Source organism: Sinocyclocheilus grahami, unplaced genomic scaffold (genome assembly GCF_001515645.1).
Source record: "Sinocyclocheilus grahami isolate Dianchi unplaced genomic scaffold, SAMN03320097.WGS_v1.1 scaffold102.1, whole genome shotgun sequence".
Lineage (NCBI taxonomy): Eukaryota > Metazoa > Chordata > Actinopteri > Cypriniformes > Cyprinidae > Sinocyclocheilus > Sinocyclocheilus grahami.
Window position 1 is genome coordinate 2,041,342 of NW_015505281.1, and position 12,467 is coordinate 2,053,808.

At 43.9% G+C, this 12,467-nt stretch overlaps 2 protein-coding genes across 2 annotated transcripts in view; both read right to left on the reverse strand.

Annotated features, from left to right (window-relative positions):
- Positions 1 to 235: 235 nt before the first annotated feature.
- LOC107588355 (lysozyme g-like) lies at positions 236 to 1,649 on the reverse strand. The gene is made up of 5 exons (XM_016276426.1): positions 1,571 to 1,649; positions 1,348 to 1,431; positions 1,066 to 1,262; positions 713 to 851; positions 236 to 603 (listed from the first exon to the last, which is right to left on the reverse strand). Exons 1-5 carry the CDS (start codon positions 1,572 to 1,574, stop codon positions 470 to 472), a joined length of 558 nt encoding a protein of 185 aa, XP_016131912.1. The 5' UTR covers positions 1,575 to 1,649; the 3' UTR covers positions 236 to 469.
- Positions 1,650 to 5,137: 3,488 nt separating this feature from the next.
- Positions 5,138 to 12,467, reverse strand: part of LOC107588356 (lysozyme g-like) — an 11,037-nt gene continuing 3,707 nt past the window's right edge. Inside the window, exons 4-5 of the mRNA XM_016276427.1 lie at positions 5,654 to 5,792; positions 5,138 to 5,516 (exon numbers count right to left, since the gene is read on the reverse strand). Of these exons, the coding sequence (XP_016131913.1) occupies positions 5,383 to 5,516; positions 5,654 to 5,792 (273 nt within the window). The 3' untranslated portion in view covers positions 5,138 to 5,382. The remainder of the gene's footprint in view (positions 5,517 to 5,653; positions 5,793 to 12,467) is intronic.

Here is a 12,467-nt window from a genome sequence, read left to right on the forward strand (position 1 = left end):
AAATCCTAGTGATATCTGGTCATCCTTAAGCGAGCGAAACAGAGATTTTTTTACTAATGCCATTCTCCAGTGTCATGTGTGAGTGCAGGATGAGGCTCAACATCGTCCTCTGTCGTCGACAACAACACACGCATTCAAAACGTGTTTGCAGCTACTTCCAGGAGCAATGAAGAATAGCCTACATATGAGGCCAATTTAATGTAGATTTGGAAAGACTTCATAAGGCCGTTGTGATAAATAGTAAACACGTGATTGGAGTAAATAGATGAGCTTTATTTAATCAGATCTTCATTACTATCATCACAGGAAATGCACTGTGCAGTTTCATTTTGAAAACACCACAAAGAGAAAGATTACATCAGCATCTACTAACTATTTTTAACTAACCATAGCAATACAGTAGGCCTAATGTTAAGGATCAGGACTAGTGGTTCTCACTGCACTAATGTAAGGGTTTTACTGCAGTTTTTCAGAAACCCTTGCTTTTGAACCACTGGGCTCTGGCAACAACATCATTGGCGTAATCATCTCCTGTGGTGCCGATGTCCATGCGCTCATACGTTTGGACATTCTTCACACCTGCGTTGTAGGCTGATATTCCCCCTGAAACAGACATTATACTACAACTGAGACTTGAGAGTTAAGTGATGAACTTCTATTTGCATTTAATTGTCTTTATGTTGATTTATCTCTCAGTGTAAACCCAACCTACCTTTAAAGCATTGCTCTTGTGTCCACTTGGGGAATTTTACTTTAATTTCTTTAATGAAGCCAATGAGTATGTCAGTAGCTTGTATGACATGCAGCTCACTGTCCCATGCACCTGTTAGAGCGTGGTAGCGTTTGTCAACCTTTAAGAAACATAATCAAACGAGAATGATTTCAAATGTTCAGAAATATTAAATGTACTCTGCTTATTTCTTGCTGGTATAAAAATGTCTTGCATGGGATATCTACAACTTACATTTACGAGTCAGCTTTAGTTTATACTCACCACTTTAAATCTTATCTCATTACTTATATTACTATATTTTGAAATAGAGTAAATCAGTTCTTCTGACCAACCTGCATGAGGCCAAATCCATTGTCATGGTCGCCCCATCCATTCTTCAGGACGGCTCCGGCTCTGGACTCTCTGGATATAATGGCAGCAATCACAACTGGGTCCATCTGCTTTGCTCTGCCAACTTTGATAATTATACTCTTGTATTTCTCTATCCGGACCAGATCAGTCTCAGCCAGTTTTTTGGAGGCTTCAACCCCTATGACAAGTTGGAAATGTTAATACTGTAACATGGTGCACACAAAAGAGTCATAAGTGATTTGTATGCAGTCATGCATTCTCACCCTTTATGGTTAATTTGTCTTGTTTTGCTGTCTTCTCTGATGCACCGGTGGTGTCTATTTTCAGGATGTCTCCATAAAGGCATGCTAGAAACAACATGGAAAATATCACCTGAAACCCTTAAATAATTATTTATGCAGAAAATGTATGCAGTGCTAAACTATCACAAAATGAAAATACTGTATCATATAAAAAACCGTCAGCACCTAATATTATATGACTTACCCATGATGTTGATGTAGAACTGCTGTGAAAGAGCAAATCACTGAGTTTGATGAGCCTTCTCACTAAATCAGACCTCAGCAGGGCCGGATTATATATGATTGCAGAGGGAGTGGTTTCTTTTTTCCCCCAGATGTTTTTCTGCTAAGGTGTGGAGAAATCTTTTTTTAGATTTTTTTTATTTTTTTTAATGTGATCATATTATTAGATCACACCCAAGCAAGTGAATCATAAGTGGGAAGATTTATCAGGTGGAGGCTTCATAAACCTCAAAAAGGTATAACCACTTTCGGTGAATGTAGTCAATGACAAATGAAATTAAAGCTGTGGGAATTTTTGGGGGAAATGTTAGCACTTGTGCCAGTGAAAAAAAGCATGCCAAATCTGCCATTTCAAAACTTCCTTGATTAAACGTTAAATTTTGCAGCAAAGCATCAGTGAAGGTAGGTGTTTAAACCTCAGAAAACATTGTCAACCTCAGGAGGTCAAACTAAATATTGTATAAACCCTTTCCACTTTTAATATATCTATATTCATTTATTTATACGAGGCAACTCCCTTACAAACATACAGTCTCCAATTTTATTATACTGTCATGGAAATTCCCAATACTAATCTGACTTCACCATAGACAATTCAAACAACTACCAGTTGTTAATATAATAACTACATGGTTTGTGAGTTATAAACAAATAAACATAAAATTATACTGCCAGCTAGTGTCAGGTAGTTTTCATTGCACTTGGCAGAGTAATAGTTGATATATGGGACCATCCAATTCTGATTTATTTGTGCTTTACAGTTACTGTTGCCCATGTACTTTTAGGAGAGAAAAATAATATGGCATCTAAGAAGTACATGAAAGCAAAGCTGAAAAAAGGCTAAAACTGCTATACTGCCTGGACCCCTAACAAGATCATTTTAATATGAATATGGTAAGACTATTCATTAGAGACACATGATTTGATTAGAGACACATGATTTCAACCCAACAAATAGAAACCAAAATAAATAACAGTGAACATCGATTAGAATGAACAAAACACAGTGTTCTTCAAGTAACCCTTGTATTTGAACCACTGGGCTCTGGCAACAACATTATTAGCATAGTCACCACCTATGGTACCCACGTCCATGCGCTCATGATATTCCCCCTGAAATAGACTTAGGCGAAGGGCCTAGACCCCCCAACTAGACCTGCTTGCAAGGGGCGTAGCCATATGTGACCCTGGACCATAAAACCAGTCATAAGGGTAAATTTTTCAAAATTGAGATGTATACAAATACGCTTTCCATTGATGTATGGTTTGTTATGATAGGACAATATTTGGCCGAGAAACATCTATAGCCTTTAAAGGGGTCATATGATGCAATTTCAATTTTTCCTTTCTCTTTGGAGTGTTACATGCTCTTGGTGCATAAAGAAGATCTGTAAAGTTGCAAAGACTCAAATCCAAAGAGAAATTCTTGCTGGAACAATGCTGGCTGTTCTGACTCACAGTCTGTAAGTATGTTTTCATTTAAAGGATTTGCCACTGATGATTCAAACGCGAGTTTTGAGCAGTGTAGAGTAGCGCTTGTTGTTTGTCATTTCTCCGATCACAAATGCAGACATGGTTTTATGTTTACGCGGCGCGATGCAACGCAGCGCGTAAAAAGACAGTTTAAGTCATTATAATCCGTAATTATGTCCCCACTGGATGCAACAAATGCCTAGTTTGTAATGGGTTTTATTGGTTTTGTCTGGTCGTGCCGGGAGACGGCATCACATATGGAAAGGGGCGTAATATTTCCATCACACGCTTGAGGTATCCGGCCAATCACAATGCACTGGATAGCTGGCCAATCAGAACACACCTCGCTTTTCAGACCGATGAGCTTTGTAAAAATCTACGCGTTTCAGAAAGGCAATAATGTACAGTATGTGGAAAATAATCAGCAAAGCATTCAGCATTGGACTGCAAACTACCTCTTCTGACAGTTTAATTAAAGACTTCTCTCTGAGCACTTTGTCACTTTAAACAGACTGATAAGCTCTTTTTGCACTACACTCATTATATCTGCACTGTTGTTTATCTCACTGGTTTGCCTTCTATCTGCCATGTGCCTTGTTTTTTACAATGTCCTTATTTGTATTTGTATAGTTTGTATTATATATACTGTATATTTAATCTGTATTTTTTACATTCTACTGCTAGTGTTTAGTGTTATCTGTATGCACCAAGGGTCTGAAAGTAACGCAATTTAATTTATCTGTATGTATGTGCTGTACATGTGGCAGAATTGACAATAAAGCAGACTTTGACTTGTTGTACTTTCAGCATATGCCCATAGTGCTAACTTGCGGTGCCACATAGTGCCCGTTGCTTGAGACAACAGGTCCCGTTGTAAGGGAATGTGCCACAAGGGAGCTATAAGGAGTTCTGTCTCCGGAAATCACAACTGCAACCAGAAGTACAGTCTCCTGATCTTGTGCAACACCAACAGCATGATCTTGACTGGCGGAAAAGCATATTTGTGCTTTTTTTGGCCAGTACCTTGATAGCTTATCCCCTTCCAGGGGTACACTCGTTAGAAGAACAGTGGGCAAAATGAGCTTGTATTGCTCGCGAGTCTAGGGTCATACCCAAGAATTCGATGCTCTGTGTGGGATAAAGCATGCTGTTCTTCCTTTGACACTCGACTTCTTGTACTTTCAGCATATGCCCATAGTGCTAACTTGCGGTGCCATATAGTGCCCGTTGCTTGAGACAACAGGTCCCGTTGTAAGGGAATGTGCCACAAGGGAGCTATAAGGAGTTCTGTCTCCAGAAATCACAACTGCAACCAGAAGTACAGTCTCCTGATCTTGTGCAACACCAACAGCATGATCTTGACTGGCGGAAAAGCATATTTGTGCTTTTTTTGGCCAGTACCTTGATAGCTTATCCCCTTCCAGGGGTACACTCGTTAGAAGAACAGTGGGCAAAATGAGCTTGTATTGCTCGCGAGTCTAGGGTCATACCCAAGAATTCGATGCTCTGTGTGGGATAAAGCATGCTGTTCTTCCTTTGACACTTCAAAACGTCTAGAACAGAGGTCCCCAAACCTCCAGAGTTTAGCTCCAACTTGCCTCAACACACCTGCCTAGAAGTTTCTAGTATGCCTAGAGTGGAGTGGATCTCTACTTGCAATATGGGTGTGTCCCGATCTGGCAAGTGGGGCAGTCTGCGTGCAAACTGAAGTGCTCCTGATCATGTTCACCACCCATTCTGACACTGGTGGAAGTGCTCACATTGCGAAAGAGAGGTTGCAGCACAACATTGCTTCCAGCGCCCCCCAATGTTCCCTAAATGCAATGTTATCAGAGAAACATTGTTCTACAGTGTCATGTGTGAGTGCAGGATTAGGCTCAACATCGCCCTCAGTCGTGGAGAACAACAAGTTGTTTCAAGTTGTGTTTGCATCCAAATGGCTACTTTCAGGAGTAATAAATATTGTTATTTTATTGTGAATTTGGAAGGACTGTTCCTAAGATCATTGTGATAAATAATACACACATGAGTTGAGTAAATAAATGAATTTTATTGAATAAGATCTTCATTACTATCATTACAGGAAATTCACTGCAGCTCTGTAGTATCATTAATATGGTCATATTTTGAAAACGCAAACTCTTAAATGGTTTGGAAAGATTATATTAGCAATCTAATATCTATATTTAACTAAGAATATCACTACAAAAGGTCTAATATTAAAAATGAAGACTTATAATCTTGAGTTGTTGTACTCATTATACTAATTTAAGGGTTTTACAGCTTCATAACTGCTGTTCTTTAGTAACCCTTGCTTTTGAAATACTGGGCTCTGGCAACAACATCATTGGAGTAGTCTTGTCCTGTGGTTCTGGCATCGATATTCTCATATGAACTGACGGTACTCACACCTGCGTTGTAGGCTGATATTCCCCCTGAAACAGACATTATAATACAACTGAGACATGGAAATTAAGTGATAAACTTCTATTTGCCTTTATTTATCTCTTTTTTTTTAAGTTTTATGCTATTTATGTTTATTTATTTATTTTAAATGTTATTGTAAACCTACCTTTAAAGCATTGCTCTTGGGACCACATGGGAAATATTGCTTTAATTTCTTTAATGAAGCTAATGAGTATCTCTGTAGCTTGTGCGATATGCTGCTCACTGTCCAATGCACCAACTGGAGTGTGGTAGCGTCTATCGACCTAAAAGAAACACCATCAAAGAAGAGAATAATTAGAAATGTTCAGAAATGTTTAATGTACCATACTTATTTTTGCATACTTTGCAACTTCTTGTTTTGCATGATACATCTGTGACAATTTCTAATTAGGAGTCAGCTTGAATTTAAGTGACATGAAATCAAATCAAATCACTTTTATTGTCACATCACCACAGTGCACAAACAATTTACAAATAGACAGTACCATTACATGCCTACAGACTTATACAGATGACAATGTGCAATATACACATACATATACATACTTACAGTTAACAATACACATTATACACAGTATGTGCAAATTCTAAATTATGTACACATATATACACACAATAATGTGAAGGTGCAGCAGATTATACATAAACTGGATACGCAAAATGTCATGGATGTACATTGGATGGTATCCAGTGGTAGCAGATAGATTATTGTATTAAGTGCAGTGTGTACGTATAGTCCAGTATTGAACTGTGATGGAGTTAAAGTGCAGTGTGTGGCATACTGTATAGTGGGAGTATGCTGTAGGGTGTATTCGTTCTGACTGTTCATTAGCCTGATAGCCTGAGGGGAAAAGCTCTCCTTAAGTCGGCTAGTGCGGGATCGGATGCTGTGGAGACGTTTTCCTGAGGGCAGCAGAGAGAGCAGTATGTGGGATGAGTGGCTGGAGTCACTGATGATCCTCCGGGCTTTCCTTATACACCGCCTGGTGTAGATGTCCTGGAGGGAGGGAAGCTCACCTCCAAAAATGTGGAGGGCAGTTTGCACAACCTTTGCAGAGCTTTGTGGTTGCCAGCGGTGCTGTTTCCAAACAAGGCAGTGATGCAGCGAGTCAAGATGCTCTCCACAGTGCAGGTGTAGAATGTTCTGAGGATGCTGGGGCTCATTCCAAACTTCCTCAGCCGTCTCAGGAAGAAGAGGTGTTGATGTGTCTTCTTCAGCACTGCATCTGTTTGAGTGGACCATGTGAGATCCTCATTGATGTGAACGCAGAGGAACTTAAAGCTGTTAACCTGCTCCACAGGTGATTTGCCGATGGTGATGGGTGTGTGTTCTCTGCTCTGTCTCCTGAAATCCACCACCAGCTCCTTGGTCTTGTCGATGTTGAGTGAGAGGTGGTTCTCCTGACACCATTTAGTCAGGGTGCTCACCTCTGTAGGCCGTCTCATTGTTGTCAGTGATCAGGCCTATCACCGTTGTGTCGTCAGCGAATTTGACGATGACGTTGGAGCTGTGTGTGGCTGCAGAGTCGTGTGTACAGGGAGTTACAAACACGTTACAGTACCGGAGTATGCCTCTATGTCGTCATCAGACGCTGCCTGGTGTCCTGACATTCTCCCTGCTTTCCATCCCTATGCCCTAATCCCTTCAAAGGGTTTACCCTCCGGAGTGAGAGCTTCGAAGGGTTGAAGGGTGTAGGGGACCAAACAGACTCAAATTTGCATTTGAGTTTCTTGAAGTGCCCTTCTGCGTCATCATCATGTGCCCACACGGAGGCGCCGTCATCATACAAAGAATCTGTGCAAAGGATCATGGGAGCCCGAAGTGTCCATCAGTTGTACCATTCGAAATCCCTCATTCCGAAGGGTTCTTTGAAGTGGCCAGTTTTGAGCACTTTGGTTTGGAACAACCCTTCAATATGGCGGCCATGATTGTTTTCACTCTGAAGTGCCCTTCGGAGGGCGATATATATCCCGTTTGGAATGCACCGATTATCTTACCCGTCAGATTGTACTACCAGGGTTTACTGCGCATGTGCACATCAATATTACGTCCTTTTTCTCATGCTGAACAACAATAATGAATGTATCTGCATTACTGTAAGGGTTTAGGATTGGGGTAGGTGTAGACTTTAATAAAGCACAATCTAATAGGTAGAAAAAAATATTTATTGTTGGTTTCCTGTAGCTGTATCCCTTCTAGCCACAACCGCGAATATAACACATAATTACTGTATTTGCATTACTGTAAGCGTAGGTTTAGAGTTGGGGTAGGTGTAGACGCTAATAAACCATAATTTTGCAGGTAACATTTTTTGTTGTCGAATTGTACTACCCACTGTTTTAATGGGAGGTAGCAAAATCTGACAGGGTAGCACAGATCGACAGAACACCGGCGTGAAAGAAGCTTTTTGATGTTGTGTGTGAGGGCACGGGTGCAGATCCAGCTATTATAAGCATTTTTGGGATTTGTCTTTTCCACTTAATTTGACACTTTAGAAAGTTAATAAAGTAGGACGTTGCAGTTTAGGGTCAGCGATATCTTTACATGATCTTATTTGCAAAATATTTGAAATAATTTCAGTTTATTTTCAGCTTTTGTTTGTTTTAATAGCAATATTTGGCAACACTGCATCGCCGACACTTAAACTGACAGTACATTCGGTCAAAAACGTTATCAATGCTGTCAAAACAGTAGCATTTCACACTAGAACACAGATCTGTAGAACAAGTAGGTTCCAGAATTAAATGAAATACGCAAACACTATACTGTAAGTCTATGCTGTGTCGTTCAGTAGTTAGCCTAAATTTGTTAATTTAAATTAGATGTTAAAATTAGATATTAAATTAAAATAAATTAGTTAAATTCAGTAGTTAAATTTTCACCAGCCATGCTAAAAATATTCATAAGAGCACTAGACAAACTTAACATCTATATAGCAATGGTTATTAATAAAAACTGTAAAAGTAATATGTATTGTTGCATAAACAATAAACAGCTGATACAATTATCCACCCCTAAGTATAATAAAGTTTTAACAAATTTTGATGCAATAAATAGGGTATTATTTTAAAATGATCATCCCTCCAAAACTGAAAACCTCTTTCACACTTCTTTTGAAGTTTTTAGAGTGTATTTATTTAATTGTATTTGTAGAGATTATTATAGCACAATTCTACAATTCTTTAACCCCCCGCCCCACCCCCACCCCCGGACCTCACTCAAAGCCTGGCTACGGCCATGTTTCTAAAATGAAAGAATGCTGTTTTTGTAACATGGGAAATATGATTCCCATATGATCACGTGGACTGGGACATGTTCCGGTGTTCTGTCGATTTGTGCTGCTACCCTGTCAGATTTTGCTACCTCCCATTAAAACAGTGGGTAGTACAATTCGACAACGAAAAATGCTACCTGTAAAATTATGGTTTATTAATGTCTACACCTACCACAACCCATAACCTACCCTTACAGTAATGCAAATACAGTAATTATGTGTTATATTCGCGGTTGTAGCTAGAAGGGATACTGTCACAGAAACACCTGCCACACCTGCCACACCTCCTACACCCGCTCACAATCACCTGATTACTGATCATGGACACCTGCACCCACTTACCACACCAGTTAAATACTCACCTCAGTCACTCGTCGGCTGGTCTCAAGGTTACAAGCTTCTCTCTATGGGTTCCTTGCCTCCCGATCTGCCTGTCAAGCCTCGGATTCCTCAGTTCTCGGCCGGAGGACCAAAGTGCCAACCCCAGATAAGACTGTATTCTCTGCTTCCATTTATTCCTAAGTTGATTCTTTTCTGTGGGAGGCTACTCCTAAGTTCCGTTGAATAAACTCCCCGACTTACATTAACCTGTCTGTTTGCCTCTTTGTCCCGGATGTGACAGAAGACCAGCCCCTCAAAATTAAACGGATACAAGATGCACTCCTGATGTGTCTTGCATACCTCATATAAATGCTCTTCTAATTTATCACACCCAATCCTTTCCAGTCAAAATCCTCGTGGACTCCGGAGCTTCGGGGAATTTCATCTCCTCCCGTAGTCTCGCCGGGTTACAAATTCCCCGCTGTAAAAATGCCACGACCTACCAGATCACCACTGTCCAGGGAAAGCCGCTGGGCAAGGGGCTGGTGCGGCACCGCACGCCCAAAGTCATCCTACGGATTGGATGTTTCCACACCGAATGGATCTCTATACTGGTGCTGGAGGAGGCCGTCATGGACATCGTCCTGGGACGCCCCTGGCTCGCCAAACATCAACCCACCATCGCCTGGAAGTCCGGAGACATACTCAAGTGGAGTGCAGAGTGTAAACAGGAGTGCCTCCGATATCTGCCTATCCCGATCTCCGTCGGGAACGACCTCCCTGTCTGTTCCACCTCGGTGGAAAGCCCGGATTCATCGCCTGTCACTCCTCCTCCTCCCGAATACCAGGCGTTCCAGGACGTGTTCAGCAAGCTCGCTGCCACTCCCCTTCCACCTCACAGGCCATGGGACTGTGCCATTGATCTGCTGCCTGGGGCCCAATTACACAAAGGACACGTCTATCCACTATCGATCCCGGAGAGAGCCGCTATGGAGGAGTACATTCAGGAAGCCTTGCAACAGGGGTTCATCTGCCCGTCCACCTCACCCGCAGCATCGAGATTCTTCTTCGGGGGCAAGAAGGATGGGGGTCTGAGACCTTGCATCGATTACCGGGCCCTCAATGACCAGACGGTGAAGTTCGCCTATCGGAGCGCCTATAACCTCATCCGCATTTGCAGGGGTGACGAATGGAAAACCGCCTTTGTAACGCCCACCGGGCACTATGAGTACCGGGTCATGCCGTATGGGCTTTCCAACTCACCCTCCATATTCCAAAACTTCATGAATGAGATCTTCAGAGACATGCTCAACTGGTTCGTCCTCGTCTACATAGACGACATACTCATTTACTCACCCACTCTCGAAGCACACCATCACCATGTCACCCAAGTACTCCAACGCCTCCGCCAATCCACCGTTCACTTCCTGGGCTACATCGTCACCCCTGCAGGGGTGCAAATGGACCAGAGGAAGGTGGATGCCATTCGGAACTGGGCCCAACCGACTACCATCAAGGAGATGCAGAGATTCTTGGGGTTCTCAAATTTCTATTGCCTCTTTATTGCCCACTTCAGCCAGTTGGCGGCACCACTTACCTCTCTCCTCTGGCGGAAGGTCAAATTACTCACCTGGACCCCGGAGGCACACCAGGCCTTCAGTCAGCTCAAAGCTGCCTTCTGTACGGCTCCGGCCCTTTCACACCGGACCGGCTTCGTGGTCGAGGTGGATGCAGCGACCCTGGGAGTGGGCACCGTCCTGTCTCAATGGCAAGGTGAACCCCCCGTGCTTCATCCATGTGCGTATTTCTCACGGAAATTATCCCCGGCGGAATAGAACTACGACGTGGGACATCGGGAGTTGCTGGCCATCAAGCTCGCTCTGGAAGAGTGGCGGCATTGGTTGGAGGGGGCCAAGCATCCATTTGAAGTGATCACAGACCACAAGAACCTACAATATCTCCGAGAGGCCAAACGTCTTAACCCGTGGAAGGCCTGCTGGGCTCTGTTCTTTACCCGCTTCCACTTTGCGGTCACGTACCGTCCAGGGACTAAGAATTTCAGAGCGGATGTGCTTTCCTGCCAACACCAGCCAGATCCTCCACCGCCCCTCCCCCCCCGAAGAACCAGAGCCCATCCTGCCACCTTCCGTCTTCATGTCTCCAATTCAATGGGCACTCACCGACCAGATCCGTGCTGCCACTCTCACCGAACCCGTTCCGCCGGGAGGTCCAGAGGGGAAGAACTATGTCCCATCCACCCTGCGGATAACCCTTCTGGACTCGGTTCACACCTCTCCGGGATCGGGACACCCAGGCAGCCACCGAACCCTCTCGCTCCTTCAAAACCGCTACTGGTGGACCCACATGGCCCGAGATGTCGCCCGGTATATCAAGGGATGTTCGGTCTCTGCCATCTCCACCACGCCACGTCGTCTGCCGGAAGGAAAACTGGTTCCGCTACCCATCCCTCACCGGCCCTGGTCCCACCTGGGTGTGGACTTTGCCACTGATTTACCTCCCTCGAACGGATTCACGACCATCCTAGTAGTTGTCGACCGGTTCTCCAAATCCTGCAAATTAATTCCCCTGCGTGGATTACCTACCACCCTGGAAACCGCCGAAGCCCTCTTCCAGCACGTATTCAGGAACTTTGGTCTCCCAGAAGACATTGTTTCAGACAGAGGGCCTCAGTTCATCTCCAGGGTCTGGCGAGGGTTTTTCCGCCTCCTGGGAGCATCCGTCAATTTGTCCTCTAGATACCACCCGCAGACCAACGGCCAGACCGAACGGAAGATCCAAGAGATCAGACGGTATCTCCGGGCCTACAGTCATGACCATCAGGACAGCTGGAGCCAGTACCTACCCTGGGCCGAGTACGCCCAGAATTCCCTGCACCAGGAAACCACCGGACTCACCACCTTTCAATGTGTGCTAGGTTACCAGCCGCCCCTGTTTCCTTTGACCGAGGAACACTCGGAAGTCCCAGAGGTAGATCACTGGTTCCATGAGAGTGAGAGGGTATGGGACTCAGCGCAAATCCATCTCCAGCGGGCCGTCCGGAGGCACCAGGCCAATGCGGACACTCGTCAGTCCGACAATCCCATCTATCAACCAGGGGACCAAGTCTGGTTATCCACCCGGGACATCTGCCTCCGGCGGCCCAGCAGGAAGCTGAGTCCCCAGTACATAGGTCCTATCCCCGTAGCAAGGCGCATCAACGAAGTCACGTACCAGTTACACCTGCCTGCCCATTACCGGATCTCACCCACCTTTCATGTGTCCTTGCTGAAACCCTTCACTAATCCTCTTCTCCCTCCCTCCACAGAACACGAGGTACCCCCC

Coding starts and splice junctions, on each gene's coding strand:
- LOC107588355 (XM_016276426.1), bottom strand. Junction 1,263..1,347: donor AGACAAATTAACCATAAAGG/GTGAGAATGCAT, acceptor AACTTGTCATAG/GGGTTGAAGCCTCCAAAAAA. Junction 852..1,065: donor ATGGATTTGGCCTCATGCAG/GTTGGTCAGAAG, acceptor TGTTTCTTAAAG/GTTGACAAACGCTACCACGC.